At 39.1% G+C, this 16695-nt stretch overlaps 1 protein-coding gene across 1 annotated transcript in view; it reads right to left on the bottom strand.

Annotated features, from left to right (window-relative positions):
• Positions 1–16695, bottom strand: part of LOC119730696 — a 52255-nt gene that overhangs the window by 29904 nt on the left and 5656 nt on the right. Inside the window, exon 2 of the mRNA XM_038203699.1 lies at positions 8537–12000. Within this exon, the coding sequence (XP_038059627.1) occupies positions 8537–12000 (3464 nt within the window). The remainder of the gene's footprint in view (positions 1–8536; positions 12001–16695) is intronic.

Genomic DNA, 16695 nt, shown 5'->3' with positions numbered 1-16695 from the left:
TGGTACCAGACTTCTCATTAATGGCTCTGTACTACCCACAGACCTATGACAAAAGTCCAGCACCCCCGCCTCCCTTACTACTACACGGTTTTGGAGACTTGCAGTGGGGCACTTTACTTCACAGTAGAGACCCATCTCGCAACGTGATCGACCGATAGCGCAGATCGACCGATTGCGCCCAACATATAGGGCTATATAATTGCGCAGCGTGGATTCGATCTTGGAACCTTTGGTAAAGTAGACGTTTAATAAATCACGCTACCGAAGCACTCTGTTGGATGGGTATTATATCCGATATAGATTCGCAATGGTTTCAAGCCCCACTCCAGTCGATTTCTTTGTTCAACCTTTCATTAAATTGATTCAGTTTTAATTTCATTAACTTCTCTGTTTGGCACAGGATTATCCCAGGAATCTCATTCCTGAATTGGCAGTTCTACCATCTTGGCTGGACAGCGGGGACAGGGTGACAAGGTGATATGAGCATAAACAAAAGGTATGTATGTCAACCATGACCAACAATTTCGCACTCATGCATAAAACAGTTGGCGTCGGATGACGTGTTAACACGATCTGGCTGTTTGTATTCACAGGCACGGCTGACAGTTAAAACGTTAAGCGTGCCTCGACTCGCCTCCGGGTGACATCTTATAAACACACTAATCCCTCATTTGTTTTGCACACACAAAGTCTTTAAAGTCTGTGGAGGCGGACCGTGCGTTGACCTTGCAATGAACTGAGTCGTTGTACACGGCCTATTCTACAATTTACGCTCCATGAGCACACCCCAGAGTGTATAAAAAATATGAGGTTTCGTCAGGAAATGCATACATTCGTTCAAATACTGTTGAAATGACTTGCGAATCAGTAATTGTGGCGTTTTGCAGTGTATCAGAGAAGTCAGTGCTGCTATTTTTCCCCTAGGCCAAAAAAAAAAAGTATCCGATTTCTGGTATGCGCGCGCGTCGCCGTAGCCATGCGCGTCGGCAAAATGAAAACGTTTTTTTTTTCAATGAAAGATGATGTATAAACACCGCCAAACTCACTGGTCTGACTGGAATCCTGCTGCTGCACAATTTTAACGTGTTTTTAGATTGGGTTATGGTCGAGAATAAGCTTTATGTGGCCTCTCTGGACTCCCATATAATTTGCACTAAGTTTAGTCGGGCACCATTTGCAGTCATCAGCCGACATTTGAAGCAAAAACATCAGCTAAAAAAAAAAAAAAAGCCGCGTCGCCGCACCACTTTTTGGGAAAGCTCCATACCAGAAACCGGAGACTTTTTTTGGGGGGCCTTATTCTAAAATCCAAATTTTTGGCAAAAATAATCCCGTCCCGACGGTGGTTAATTAAGGCGGAAACATCTATAATGGACCTACCAATTTAATGAGAAAAGAACTAGCTCAAATTGAAGACACAGATAGAAACAAACATCCTGCGAAATTATTCGGACTTGAAATGGTAAAGTTTGGAGAAAAACAGCCACTCGAGCTGGTTTTAAAAAAGCTTGGCCAAGGGCACACTTTTTAATATACATGTGTAATGAAAAAAAAAACCACTAAAACCTGATTATAAAAGAAATACTCTATTTTCTCTAAATTCATCAAATGTTTCTTTGGTTGATAATAATTGGTTCATTTACGTGTTTACTTATTGACATACCGCTGGTACATGGTACTATGTATTTTCTATGACTGTAATATAATTTCATGTCATATAATTTCATGTAATTATTCAACGGACTAACCCCCCTAATAATTTGTAAAGAGTGCCTTTTGTACGAAGTGCCTTTTTTTTAACAAGTTCCCTTTTAAAAAAAAATAAAGGTGCCCTTTTTTGTGTCGACGCGTCAACCGTTTTGGGTGTCTTTTTCAGAATTTGCACACAATATCCGCCCTGAAAAGCACCATAAATTGGCCCTTTGTGTGCATAAAAACCTGTCTACATTTCACAACGAATGTGCAAGTGTCCTTTTCAAAAAATTGTACCTCCCCAATAAAAATGCCCGTGCTACGCCCCTGACATGTGTTGTGAGGTGAGAGACACATAAATTTTACAAGTCCTATGGAAGGGCACAAGGTATGTACCCATCAGTGCGCATATGGCAAAGTACGGTATGCACTACTAAGTTTCTTCTTAGTATGCACCAACCCAAAGCATCTTCGTGTGAGTGTCAGGCCTCATCCACAATGCATTCTAATGTCCGTAGTCTAGGGGCTAGACGTTGTTATGGTTTGACACGCGATAACCCGCTGCCACGATAACCTGCCGCCGTGAGAGGGCGTTATCACGACCACCCAACACCCACAAACTGTCAGTTACAATGTCTTGGCCAATTCGTATTGGTTGCATAGGCGTTGCAAGGATTTGTTTCCGGGGGGGGGCAAACCAAATTTGTCAGCAAAATTCCTTAACTTTTTCATTACATTCTCAATTTATCATTTTTCCAAGCGTGAATAGGAGAGCATTTGCCCTCCCCCCCATCAAATTAACAGCGATGTGGCTTCGTACCTCTTTCCTTTTTTTTCATTTCCGTTTTCCAGTTCGTGGGTGATTTTTGTTGGTCATGATAATGCCCTCTCGTGGCGGCGGGTTATCGCGTATCAAACCATAACAACGTCTAGTCTCTAGACTAAAATGTCTTTCCCAGTGGTCTCCCCAAAAATCTCTCTTTATAACCGTTGAGGGGGTACTTGTGCATGGAGCCCATAGGCATTGTTATGAGTCAAGTAGATAGGTGGACAAAGTTATTAAAGTTACAGGGGCGGATCCAGGAATTTTTGCGGGGGGGGTGTTTCATCAGCAATAAAATCTGAAGTGTAGACCGGTTTTTTTTTTATCCAGACACTTGGCCTGCGAAAATCAAAAGGTGAAGGGGGGGGGGGGGAGGCTTGTACCACACTTTCAACGGGGACACTGTTCAAATCCGACGATAATTGACACTATATTACAGAATAGTGAAAAAAACCTGTCTATATTTTAGTTTTTTTGCTGATGAAACACCCCCAAGAAATTTCTGGATCCGCCCCTGGATATGTTTGTGGCCTATGTTCGAGTTGTGTAATAGGGAAATGGCGCCACCAATGTCGTTAAAGTCCGTCCCCCATCAAAAATATATATATAGGCTTAAATTTTACTGTAACCAAACATTTTGCAAACATTTAAAAACAAAAAAAGCCAAACTTAAAAAAAAAAAAATGAGAAAAAAAAGGAGCCCCCAAGCCAAATCCTAGGTGCGCCACTGTTTCATGCTATTAAAGATCTCCAGTAGGATTTTAACCTGCCTTAGATTTCAGGAACCCCTTTCATACTAGAAGAATCCAACACAACTTGTACATGGGTTCGGTGCCCAGTATCCAATATCCAAAGTCTGTGGCAAATCTGTATTTTAAGTGTGAATGGTACCGGTACTAGTACATTTATCCGTGAGTATTCTATGGGATCTGCATGGTTTATTTCAACATGGGTTGTGAGATGATAGTTAGAAAATAACTAAAGTGTGCTTAAGTTTGGTAGAGACCGCGCCTCTTAAAAAGTGTGACTCCTTTTCTGCTTCAGTTAGTGCTGGTCCTAGAGGACCTACCCGTCTCACTGACTGACTCCTTCACTGATTGATTGACTGACTCACTGTCACTTATGATTTATTAATTGATTTATTCCATTTCTTCAAACAGGGTGTGTCAAAGAGTTAAGAAACTGGTTTCCACTGAGTCCCAGCATACACAACATAATATTAAGTAAAGTTAAACTATTAAGGAAAAGTACATTGTACATTGGTGAAACATACGCATTTATAATTGCAAATACAAGTACATGCATTTCAGAAATATTATGTTTCAGACATTTATTGAGAATGTTAAGACATGTTACCAAGATCTTCTTCTAGAGTATCATCAATATCTTTAAACCATCAAAATTAATGAACGGCCTTTCATTTTAGGTATCTTCTAATTATGTATACCATAAACAAGAAAGTGGTCTTTTATTAGAACTGGTAAGACACCACAGTCTTTTTATGAGCTCTGGGAAGGAGCTGAACATGAGATCGATTGTAGTTTGAGTGGATTCAGTAACACGGCATGGGTAGCGTCATTTGGAAAAAAATTAAAACAAGAAATAATTGGGTTTTAGTTTACACTATCATTGTTTTTCGAAACATACAATTTAAAGTCCCAGTTACAGTAATTTCTTAAGTTGGCCTGGTTGTTGGCTGGTGGAGAGAGGCAGTGCCTTCTTATTGGCATAGCGGTACTTTCCTCGCCTTCCACCACTCTGACCCGGGTTCGAATCACGCCTGTGCCAATATTTGGATTTGGTTTTCGGTTCCTGCGTGATTCTGTACGTGGGTTTTCCCCAGAATATCGCTTTTTTATTCCAACCTCTAACAATGTAATTTCTTCTCATTGTCTTCTATCTAAGGGTTTCTTTAGGCATGCGAGCTACAGTGCTTAGAGCACTTTTAAGGAATCCTTTTACTCTCATGTTCAAATGAACTTTCAGGAGTACAATAGTTTGTTTGGGCTTCTTTCATATTTTAAATATAACAATACCACGAGAACAATGAATTTCTTACTTTACTTCAATGTTTAACAATATGATATCACAAAAATAGCCAGATTTTGTACTTTCTTTTCATGCTTGAATTAAACTGAAGTTTGCAAAACTGTGTTTAACACCATGTTTAAGCTACAGGTAAAAATGCCATCCCCTACATTTTTGTGTGTGTGAGATGAGATGATACACGTAAGATAACATTTTTGATCAGACAAATTTGAACATTAATTTTGGAAGGTGCTATTTCCTTTACAAAAAAAAAACAAACAAACGAACACTGGAATTCCTTTGGCCCTTCCATATAAATGTATGGATTTGGGAAATTATTGTAATATTGCTGGCAAATTGGGTTATGTATTGTACTGTAAAACTGTTGCTTTCATAAGCAATAGTGTTATCATATCAGAAGTATAATCATTTGCGTTTTTTACTTCCATGCTTAGCATTTACAGTGCAATATTATTAGAGTACAACACTCTGTTTACATGCATGTTTTAACAAAAAATGAGCACAATTTTGTATATGTTACTTTCGTGTACAATGATTTTCCCACTTTAGGCTTTACAACAAGTTGTCAGCAATACAGAACATTGTATTTTATTCTTATTGAAATATCACGAGAACAATTATTTGTTTACGCTACTTTTGTGTACTTAATAATACCAGGATTACAATAATTGTCTCTAATCTACTTTTAAGTTCATTAATTAACGGTCATGTTATTAATAAATGTACGAAAGAATAATACCAGAACAATAAATTTCCTACTTCAACAATTAACAATATGATATCAGAAAAAAAACCAGCACTTTGTTAATGTTTTAATGTAACGCCACAATTTAACTACATATACATAACATTCAAATTCAGCAATGCATCAGCAATACAGTAGTTTCTTGGCATTTTACTTGCATGGTTTATAATTATAAAATATCACAATAATTTGTTTAATGAATCTAATTACATTGTATATGTACAAAACAATTCCAGTACAACAATAATTGTCCTATTTTACGTCAACGTTCAATAATATGATATCAGAATATCATATTGTTAAATTTATTTTGCGATAATTTTGTGTGAAAAAAAGATATCCGGAATTTGATATAATTTCTTCTTGTTTTCAAGTTCAACGATGTGATATCAGTAATGCAGTACCTTGTCCTCTACGGTCACTTTTTTATAGATGAAATATCCGGAATTTGATGATGTTCTTTCTTTTTTTCATGTTCAACAAATGTGATATCAGTAATACAGTACCTTGTGCTCTACGGTCATTTTTTTAAATGAAATATTACGAAGACAACAGTTTGATTTTTACTACTTTCACATGTACGGAACTATACCAGGAGAACAATACATTTTATACCTTTACTTTCACGTTTAACAATGCAGTAGGAGAAGATCTATAATTTGCAAACTTGCATTTTTTCAATATCAGGTGTACAATAATTGTGCAGTTTACATTTTGTTCAACAATGCAATATAGCAAAAAATACAGCACTTTGTTTGTGCTTTACGCTCATGCTTAAATGAAATAATATAACTGTAAACTATTTTGTTTACCTGACTTTCATGTAAAAAACACACAATATCAGAACTCAGCAGTACGAATTTTGAAAAATTACTTAAATTCCTATTTAACAATGCAGTATCAGGAGATATATACATATAATCTGTTCAATATTAATTTGTTCAATTTTTTTGCATTGTTAAATGTAATATTAAGAGTACACAACAGTGTGTTATTTCATGTTTAACAACCTAAAGGTACAGCAATGTGTGAAGTATTCTTTCACCATCTCAAAAATACAACAATTCGTATCCTTTACTTTCATAATACACAATGCAATATTAAGTTTAATGTTAATTATTACTTAAATTCAGTTCTTTCTTCTTTCTTTTATTTCCTTACTATACTCTACTTTTATTCACCGTGCAAGAATATGATATAAGAAGTGAATTTCTCTGACGGCTTCCAACCAAATATTGTTCGTTCAACGTTTTGTTGTCGTTTGTCAACACCCATTTCCCCCTATTTTTTGGGTACTTTTATTTTACGCGTCCACCCATACATGTGTCAACTTATCTTTCGTTGTATGACGTGTACAAACTTTTCCTGCCATCAACCCCTGGTATCATTCCAGCGCACAGTCGTGTTTCAAACAATAGTACTCAACAGGTGGAATGACGCGTTTACGCATTGCATCGCACTGGTATATTAAATTTGGGTTGAGTTACGTAACATAGGTATAGATACGGGTCATGGTTATTGATGCTGACACTCTTGTAGAGATAAGATATATGTTTGACCAAAAGAGATCAGATATGATCAAGATTCTGTAGAGACCAGAGTAGCCAGAGAGAAAGAGAGAGGGGGGGGGGGGAGAGAGTGGGGAGAGAGAGGAGAGGGGGGGGGGGAGAGGGGGAGAGAGGGGGGGGGAGTGTGTTTGCCAAAAATGAAACAAAGTTGACGTGTATAGACCGGTGACGTGATCCAGGGTATCTGATACATTGGTAAAATTCAGTTACCGATTGTCGGTTTTGTGCCAGTTCGGCAAAATTGTCAGTGTCGAAATTCAGCAGCTCTGTTTGAACTTCAGTCTGGTATAGCAGCACCCATCCTGTAGTCGTTGCAAGCGAGGAACAAGTCCAGTAACCGTATGTTGATTGATGAAGTGTATCATAAGAAGTGAATGTAATGAAGATCTGAGTGAAATGCAAGATAGTTATCTCTCTTGTCCTTGTCGAAATGAGGCTCACAGACTTTGTAAGATCGTTGTTATACTGAAGACTGATATGTAATGAAACGGTTATAAAAATGAATGTACAAAACTTTACTTGCATATTGTGTTCTGGTAAAATAATCTGGATACCTATGTTTCCCAAATCTGTTTGATTTTTGAGTCGACAATTTGTATTGGGTTTAAATAATTGTATTTCATTCAGATTGCAACCCTGTCCTCCACCATTCAACTGACCCGTCGCAGAGCCAGTGATCGAGATGTAGTGAGTCGTGGCAGAGCCAGTGAGGTGTAGGGAGTCGTGTCAGAGCCAGTGAGGTGTAGTGAGTCGTGCCAGAGCCAGTAAGGTTTAGTGGGTCGTGCCGGAGCCAGTGAGGTGTAGTGAGTCGTGCCAGAGCCAGTGAGGTGTAGTGAGTCGTGCCAGAGCCAGTGAGGTACAGTGAGTCGTGCCAGAGCCAGTGAGGTGTAGTGAGTCGTGCCAGAGCCAGTGAGCTGTAGTGAGTCGTGCCAGAGCCAGTGAGGTGTAGTGAGTCGTGCCAGAGCCAGTGAGGTGTAGTCAGTCGTGGCATAGCCAGTGAGGTGTCGTGAGTCGTGCCAGAGCCAGTGAGGTGTAGTGAGTCGTGCCAGAGCCAGCGAGGTACAGTGAGTCGTGCCAGAGCCAGTGAGGTGTAGTGAGTCGTGCCAGAGCCAGTGAGGTACAGTGAGTCGTGCCAGAGCCAGTTGGGTGTAGTGAGTCGTGCCAGAGCCAGTGAGTCGTAGTGTGACGAAGGTCTACCACTATCCATAAGGAGTGAGTGTCCGTGAGTGATGGCTGAACTCTGAAGACTGCCTGAAGAGTCCATATAGTTGGGACCAGACTTAAGTATATTGTCGATCGACACATAGAGCTTCATAAAGCTGAGTAATTACAGAACTATAAAGCTGTGAAATAACTGGTGTATTTTTGTTGTTTTTTGAAGACTAAGATTGATAAGTATAACTCGAGTATTGTGATATATAATTGATTAATCATTGTTGGAAAGAATACGCATGTCCTAAATATATATATGTGAAACGAATCTTATAATCACACCCAAAGCTTCAGCAAATTCTACAAATTAGAATTGGTCATTTTATTTGGATGTTAGAGTTTGAATGAATCTCGGGGTCACCACCATCAAATTAAGTTGGGAGTTAGTTTGTACCGTATACAGGGCGAGTAAAGTATTCTACTATCGGCGTTAGCAAAGGTACGTACCTAGTGCTCTTCGCCCCTTTTTTCTTGTAACTCTGTGGAATGGGGACAATCTTCTCTTTGAATGCCATGTTTCTGGCAGAGTGTGAGATGGAAATCCCATCGAAGAGATCTTTCAAGGTTTGACCCATATGCTTTAGGCCAAAGAGCTCTTTCTGAAGTTTCATCACTTCCTCTGGAGTGTGTATGTTTTCACCACCATCTTCATCAATTGCCTCATCCAAAATTTGCCTTTCATGTTCATATTGTCTCTTCATGTCCTCCATTGTAGTCAGAAAAGTGGGGTTTTGGATTGCCTTTGCTTTTTTTCTCTCTTGATCAATAATCATGTCAAGATAGTCACCAACAGCGTCATTGTAGGGTATGATAGCATTTGCTTTGAGGAATGAGCCATACTTGGCGCTAGTTTTCACGATGGTGGTTTCCTCTTTCTCCAATTCCGCAATTTTTGTATCAATTGCTTCTTTGAAAGCTTTTTTGGCTTCTCTAATGCTTTTCTTTTGATTGATTTGTGCTTGAACCTCTTCAGAAAGGAATTCCATGGGGAAAACCCGAAGGTCATACGTCATGTGCATATGAGTGGTGAAATGGTGACCACACTGCGAACAATTAGTCCCGTCTATGCACCAACAACCTTGTAGTCTTGCGTCATTTGTTGTTTCCGTTGGAATTCCGCTCAGACTACATTCAGGATGGCATTGTTGCTCGTATAATATGTTTTGCCTACTACTTGCACCGATGGGAACATATCTGATACATTTTGAATCTGTACAGACTGTTCTAGGATGGTCTAGCTCAACACGCTGAAGGTCAAATCCAGAAAACTTCAGATCGGCTTTCAAGCTGTCCATATGTCTGTCGACCAGGTCAATTTGTGTCTTTGCTTCATTGCCTTCCTGTACATTTTGTTGGATTGTCTTGGCCACTTCTGCCAAAGGTTTGCTCATGGCCACGATGATTCTTCGAGCCTCATTCATATTCAAAGTATTTCGAATGTTGTGGGGCGTCAAAGAGTCGATGTGCTTAAAAAGCTTCTTGGTTTCTTCAACAGACGCGTTCCAGCTTTCAGCATACGTTTTTATCTCCAATTTGCTAAATTCCACCCCGTTTTTCACACAAGCCAAAAAGCGGAAAGGCTCGTTATCAAAACAGAAGTAGTTGCTTGGAGTAGCTTCAATTCCAACCTGTTTGTCCCACAGCTCTTTGTTGAGGATAGGCAAGGTGTCTCCAGGCTTGTAGAATGTAGCTCGAGCATTGGTGAAGCAAAATACAATATTGTTTTTGGCCGACGAATGCAGATGAGCCAAGAGTTCTTGGATGCAAAAGCGGAACACTGTTGTTAGACGTGATTGGTTAGGCTTGAGTAGTATACACACAGCATGAATCTCCGTGTAGTAGGTGAGATACGACAGAATATTTTCAAAGTTTTTCCGATCTTGTTGTATACCTGCAGTATCTCCTATTCCTGGTGTGTCAATCAAGCGAATGATATCTCCTCCTATTTGGAAGACATAGGAACGAGTCTCTTTAGTTGCAGATTCTCCAGCTTTCACTTTCTCATTGGTGTCACTTTCCCCAACCATTACCTTCTTTGCCTTCCCTTGCTGTGTAAAGGTGAAGCTGGACGGTATTGAAACGTGGAATTCCTTGGCATTCATAGCTTCCTCAAGATTAGCATAATAAAGGTAGTTAATAAAACCGTTGATCCACGTAGATTTTCCAACGCCTGTCTCACCCAGGATCAAGATGTTTCTCTCCTTTATGGCCCGAAGATATGACAACTCCGCAGAGAGAATATCGTGTTGATACTTGACGTAGATCATTCCGTGATCCGCCTCATTACAACGCCATCGTGATTCTTTTGGGTCAGATTTTCCGCATTTGCAGTAAAACCTTTTAGTTTCTATGCCATATTCAACCAACTCTTTGCATCTGGAACACTTCCAAGTGACAGGTTCGCCTGAACATTGACCATTTCCGGCCAAAGCATTTGGGCATCTTAGCTGGACATATGCTCGGTTGTTTGGGTGTGTTTGCTGGTAGACTGGTCTAGTGACTTTTATTAGACACATCTCAGAGTCTTGGCCTTCTTTGGCGAAAAGGTCTTTCGATGTTCGACGACCGTCTACAAAGCTACGAATGGTTGTCTTTTTTATGCGAGATGGCCAAATATCCTCTCTAAGGTCTTGGTCCACAACCATGAATTTGTAGTCCTCCTCGTGAGCATGTGTTTTTTGTAGTCGCAAAAAGAACTCCTGATTTTTCTCGTAATTTACATTCTCTTCGCCAGCCTTGTAGAGCGTGTAGACCATTCTTTTGTCGTCCACGGTAACTTCATCTTTTTTCCCGATGTAGATGATTCCTCTCTTTTTCCATGATTTGATAGATTTTAGTTTGTTTAGTTCTTTTTGAAACCCTCTGATGTGATCGTTGTACCTGGAAATGGAAAATGCCCCAGACAATTCTTTATCCAGGAATGCCTCGATCTTAGAGACATCTAGAATTCCCGACCTGACTTTCTTCACCAAATCTTGAAGCTCAGACTTAAAACCAGATTCTTGCACAATGAACTTGTTTAAGATTTCATCAATCCTACCTAGAGATCCTTCAGCGACATATTCGGCGCTGGCATGCAGATCATTTTGAATATCGTAGAGAGATTGTCTCTTATTGGTGATTCCCTCCACAACCTGTGCACACTTTTTGATGATGTCGTCATTGATTGATGTGTATTCTATTTGAAGTTGTATCTGGAGTCTACATATGTTGACGACATCATTCAGTGGCATCAACATGTAAAGCAATTGAACCCCCTTCCCTTTGTTTGTACCTTTAACTAGACTTGGAAGATTTCGCGCTAGTTCAACAGCACCTTCGAATGTCACAGGTAGATCCTTGCCACGAGCCAACACATCCGCTTTGCATTTGAAGGTGAACGTTTTGTGATTTTCTTTGTTTTTATCATCATAAGATGCTTTTGTAGACCCTTTTGCATCAACCACACCTTTGATTTTTTTAAGTTCTGCGCTCAAGGCCCCTTTAACTTCAGTGACATTTTCATCTTCTTTGGTTTCGTACTCACAGGTAACAGTGCAAACTGCTCCCCAATCAATAGCAACAACCACATGGGTTGCATTAACGGTTTGCCTAGTTGAAGGTGACAGAATTTCCAGGTCGATCTTATTTTTATTCTGGCGAAGCATGATCTCTTCATTGACTGTTCTCAGCTTGTAGATTAGACTCATACTTTGAGCTCTAGCGCTCTTCCTTTCCTCCCCTAGGTAGGATCCTGATCCACTCAACCTGATCAGGCCGGCCATTAAACTCACCTGAAGCTCTGCCTCTACATTCAGTTTGTTGTATTTTTCCTGTAGGTTGTCTGACATCACAAGCTCTATCGAAGTACCCGCAATATCCATTGTATCAACTGCATCGTCTTCAAGCTTTGAGCCAAACAGAGTATCACCCTGAAAAAGACATTAATGCCATGTTAGATTTCTTAAATGTTTTGTAAATTGACCATTTAATCTTCATTAATACCACCTAGAAGTTACGATCTGGAAAGGAAAACCTTTAGGCCGTTAACAAGGCAATATAAAGAACACAATCTATCCAATCATATGATATCCACATACCTTAAAATAAGGGAACATTTTGGATTTCGTACAATTTGCATCAAAAATTACATTTTCAACCAATCTCAGTTACACATTTAGATGCCACTGAATTCATATACAACTAAATGTTCATCTTTAACTAGAGCTTGGCGAGGCTGGGACAGTGGAAATAGATAGTTGCGGTTCTCAGGTTATATGATCGTGCTTGTCCAGACTTCCATCCATGTGAAAGGTTTGATGAAAATCTATTTTAGGATGGTGTCGTTATGCTGGCGACAAAGTTTGAATGTGTAAACCTCTTTATAAACAAATTAAGTGCTCTATCTGCAAATGTATGGACGGTTTTTCGTCAGCGATAAGTTATCTTCATTGAAAAGCTAATCAAAGTAATAATAGAACAATTTAGATTAACTTAATTTGAATAGAATGTCTTTCATGTGGCCTTTTATCATCTTAACACATGTTTATTTTTATTCATCGTTGCCTAATTTATATGGAATGCCAAGTCATATGGCATTGTTCAACCAATAGCATTGCCAAATACAATTATCACGTGGGGTATTGGTATTTAAGTTGGGATTTCCAACACGCTTCAGTCTTCGTCACGTCACACAAAGCTGTGATGACTTTAAGTTTCGTCCTTATTTTCTGTACTTCAATATATATTTATGTAATTTGGGACATTTCACATGCTGGTGTTATCGTATTTTGTGTGCATGTACCTGTGAATTTCGGCTTACTTGAATTTGTATCGGTGTTTGCAAGAGAGTCGTTCAAGTAGGCGCTAAAATGCACGGTTACGAGTGCTTGTGCGCACGTGTATTCGGTTTACCAGTTACGGTATTCATGATACGTATCATCGCGTATCTGTTAAGTTATGCTTGTATTTACAGCACCAGAATACCCCAGAAACTGCATGGATACCTGATGCCCATCCATTGTGTGTAACGACGGGTTTTGGCCTCGCATATGATTTATGAGTTGCATTTAAATTGAATCGTTGATAACTGTAAACTTCCTGACTACACTGTATCTGAACCTGTGAGACTTTGAACACTGTGCTTGAACTGAATATCTCATTTATTGTAAACATATCGTGTAATTGTTCTTGTTTTTGATATTGTACTTTGTGTTATTTGGTGTTAACTAATTAGCTGTTTCGGTGTACACACCGAAACAGCTCTTGTTTTCGTTAAGATTCTTTTTTTCTTTCTTTTTAGCTGTTTCGGTGACACACCGAAAGAGCTCTTGTTTTCGTTAAGATTTTTTTTTTCTTTTTTGTGTTCTTTTTTTTTAAGCTGTTTCGGTGTACAACAGCTCTTGTTTTCGTTAAGATTTTTTTTTCTTTTTAGCTGTTTAGGTTTCAGCCGAAACAGCTCTTGTTTTCGTTAATTTTTGTTTTTCCTTTTTTTTTAGCTGTTTCGGCGACACACCAAAACAGCTCTTGTTTTCGTTTAGATTTTTTTTTCTCCTTTTTCAGACTTTTTCTCCATAGGTTTTGCACACGTTTCTTCCACCAGTCCACTTTGACACTTTTTGAAATCTGATTGATTTCAGACTTAGTACATACTTAGACTACCACCCACAGATGGTCCTAAAAGAAATTTGTGATCGTGACGTCATCAGGTGTCAGGTTACATCACATTAAAGATGCATTTTTGCCCATATGTTTTGTACACGTTTTAAAACACTCCAGTTTGGCATCTTCGTAAATCCGATCGACTTTAAACTTAATTCATACTTAGACCACCACCCACAGATGGTTCTAGACGAAATTCGTGATCGTGACGTCATCAAGTGTCAGGTTACGTCACATTAAAGATGCATTTTTCCCCATAGGGTTTGTACATGTATTAAAACGCTCCATTTCGGCACTTTCGTAAATCTGATCGACGTTACACTTGGTACACACTTAGACCATTACCCACAGATGGTTCTTGAAGAAATTCGTGATCGTGACGTCATCAGGTGTTACGTTACTTCACATTAAAGATGCACATTTTTTCCTATATGTTTTGTACACATTTTAAAACACTCCACCTTGGCACCTTCATAAATGCGATCGACCTCAGACTTAATACATACTTAGACCACCACCCACAGATGGTCCATTGTGATCATGGCGTCATCAGGTGTTGGGTTACGTCACATTAAAGATGCGTTTTTCCCCATATGTTTTGTACACATTTTAAAACACTCCACTTTGGCACCTTCGTAAATCCGATCGACCTCAGTCTTGATACATACTTAGACCACCACCCACAGATGGTCCTAGAAGAAATTCGTGATCGTGACGTCATCAGGTGTTTGGTTACATCACATTAAAGATGCATTTTTCCCCATAGGGTTTATACACGTTTTAAAACACTCTACTTTGGCACTTTTGTAAATTATGCGATCGACGTTAGACCTGGTACAAACTTAGACTACCACCCACAGATGGTCCTAGAAGAAATTCGTGATCGTACCAATGCCAAGATTGCTTATAGACAAATTCATGTGATGTCATCATCAGATGTCATGTGACGTCCCTTAAAGGGGCATTTTGTTCTTTATAGGCCTATATTTACAGACCTACATGTTCGATTTGGTTATAACTTGACATGTACATATAATGTGCTGTTATAGATGTCATTTTTAGTGACGTCACTGATTGTTCATGACGTGCACAGAGTATTTCGAATATCCGAAACAGCTTGTGTTTGTCCACAAACTCATCTCTAGTTTCTTTTTCTTTTTTTCTTCTCCTTTTTCAGACTTTTTCTCCATAGGTTTAACACACGTTTCTTCTGACAGTCCACTTTGGCACTTTTTTACATCCGATTGATTTCAGACTTGGTACATACTTAGACCACCACCCACAGATGGTCCTAGAAGAAATTTGTGATCGTGACGTCATCAGCTGTCAGGTTACATCACATTAAAGATGCATTGTTTCCCTATTGGTTTTGTACACGTTTTTCTTCAAACTGAACTTCGGAAGTACAAGTCTGATTGGGTTAAAACTTGGTATGCATATTCACATGCATGTGTTATAGATGGAAATTGAAGTGACATCATCATCAAATGTCCTGTGAGGTCCCTTAAAGGGGCATTCTATTCTTTTATAGGTCTATATCTACAGAACTAAAATGTTCGATTTGGTTGTAACTTGACATGTACATATTATAATGTGCTGTTATAGATGACATTTAAAGTGACGTCACTGATTGTTCATCCCGTGCTCAGAGTATTTCAAATATCAAAAAAACAGCTTGTGTTTGTCCACAAACACATTTCTAGTTTTTTTTCTTTTTTTTCTCCTTTTTCAGACTTTTTCTTCATAGGTTTTGTACACGTTTCTTCCACCAGTCCACTTTGACACTTTTTTAAATCCGATCGATTTCAGACTTGGTACATACTAAGACCACCACCCACAAATGGTTCTAGAAGAAATTCGTGACTGTGACGTCATCAGGTGTCGGGTTACGTCACATTAAAGATGCATTTTTCCCCATAGCTTTTGTACACGTTTTAAAACACTCCACTTTGGCCTCTTCGTAAATCCGATCGACCTCAGACTTGATACATACTTAGACCACCACCCTCAGATGATCCTAGAAGAAATTCGTGATCGTTACATCATTAGGTGTCAGGTTACGTCACATTAAAGATGCATTTTCCCCATAGGGTTTGTACACGTTTTAAAACACTCCACTTTGGCACTTTCGTAAATTCGATGTACTTTAGACTTGGCACACACTTAGACCATCACCCACAAATGGTCCTAGAAGAAATTTGTGATCGTGATGTCATCAGGTGTTGGGTTACGTCACATTAAAAATGCAGTTTTCCCCATAGGGTTTGTACACGTTTTAAAACAGTACTTTGGCACTTAGGTAAATCTGATCGACGTTAGACTTGGTACACACTTAGACTACCACCCACAGATGGTCCAATAAGAAATTCGTGATCGTGACATCATCAGGTGTAAGGTTACTTCATATTAAAGATGCATTTTTCCCCATAGGTTTTGTAAAGGTTTTCTTCAAATCATACTTTGGCACTATATGTCTGATTGACTTTACACTTGGCAGATGACACTCGAAGTGACTTCATCAAGTGTTCATCACGTGCACTTCACGAGTATTTCAAATATCCGAAACAGCTTGTGTTTGTCCACAAACACATTTCTAGTTTTTAGCTAAACAGCTCTTGTTTTCGTTAAGACTTTTTTTTTTCTTTTTTAGCTGTTTCGGTGACACACCGAAACAGCTCTTGTTTTCGTTAAGATTTTTGTTTTCTCCTTTTTCAGACGTTTTATCCCTAGGTTTAACACACGTTTTTTCCACCAGTCCACTTTGCCACTTTTTTAAATCCGAATAAGTTCAGACTTGGTACATACTTAGACCACCATCCACAGATGGTCCTAGAAGAAATTTGTGATCGTGACTACATGAAGAAGAAAAAAATGCAAATAGCAGCTAGTTTTTCCCGATCCTGGAGCTCTGTGCTGGCAATGGGTGATGGCTTTTAGTTCGATCCTGGTGTGCCATGCACAGAGAT

Source organism: Patiria miniata, unplaced genomic scaffold, assembly GCF_015706575.1.
Source record: "Patiria miniata isolate m_02_andy unplaced genomic scaffold, ASM1570657v1 HiC_scaffold_1, whole genome shotgun sequence".
NCBI classification, from domain to species: Eukaryota; Metazoa; Echinodermata; class Asteroidea; order Valvatida; family Asterinidae; genus Patiria; species Patiria miniata.
This window is presented reverse-complemented; position numbering and strand designations above follow the sequence as displayed.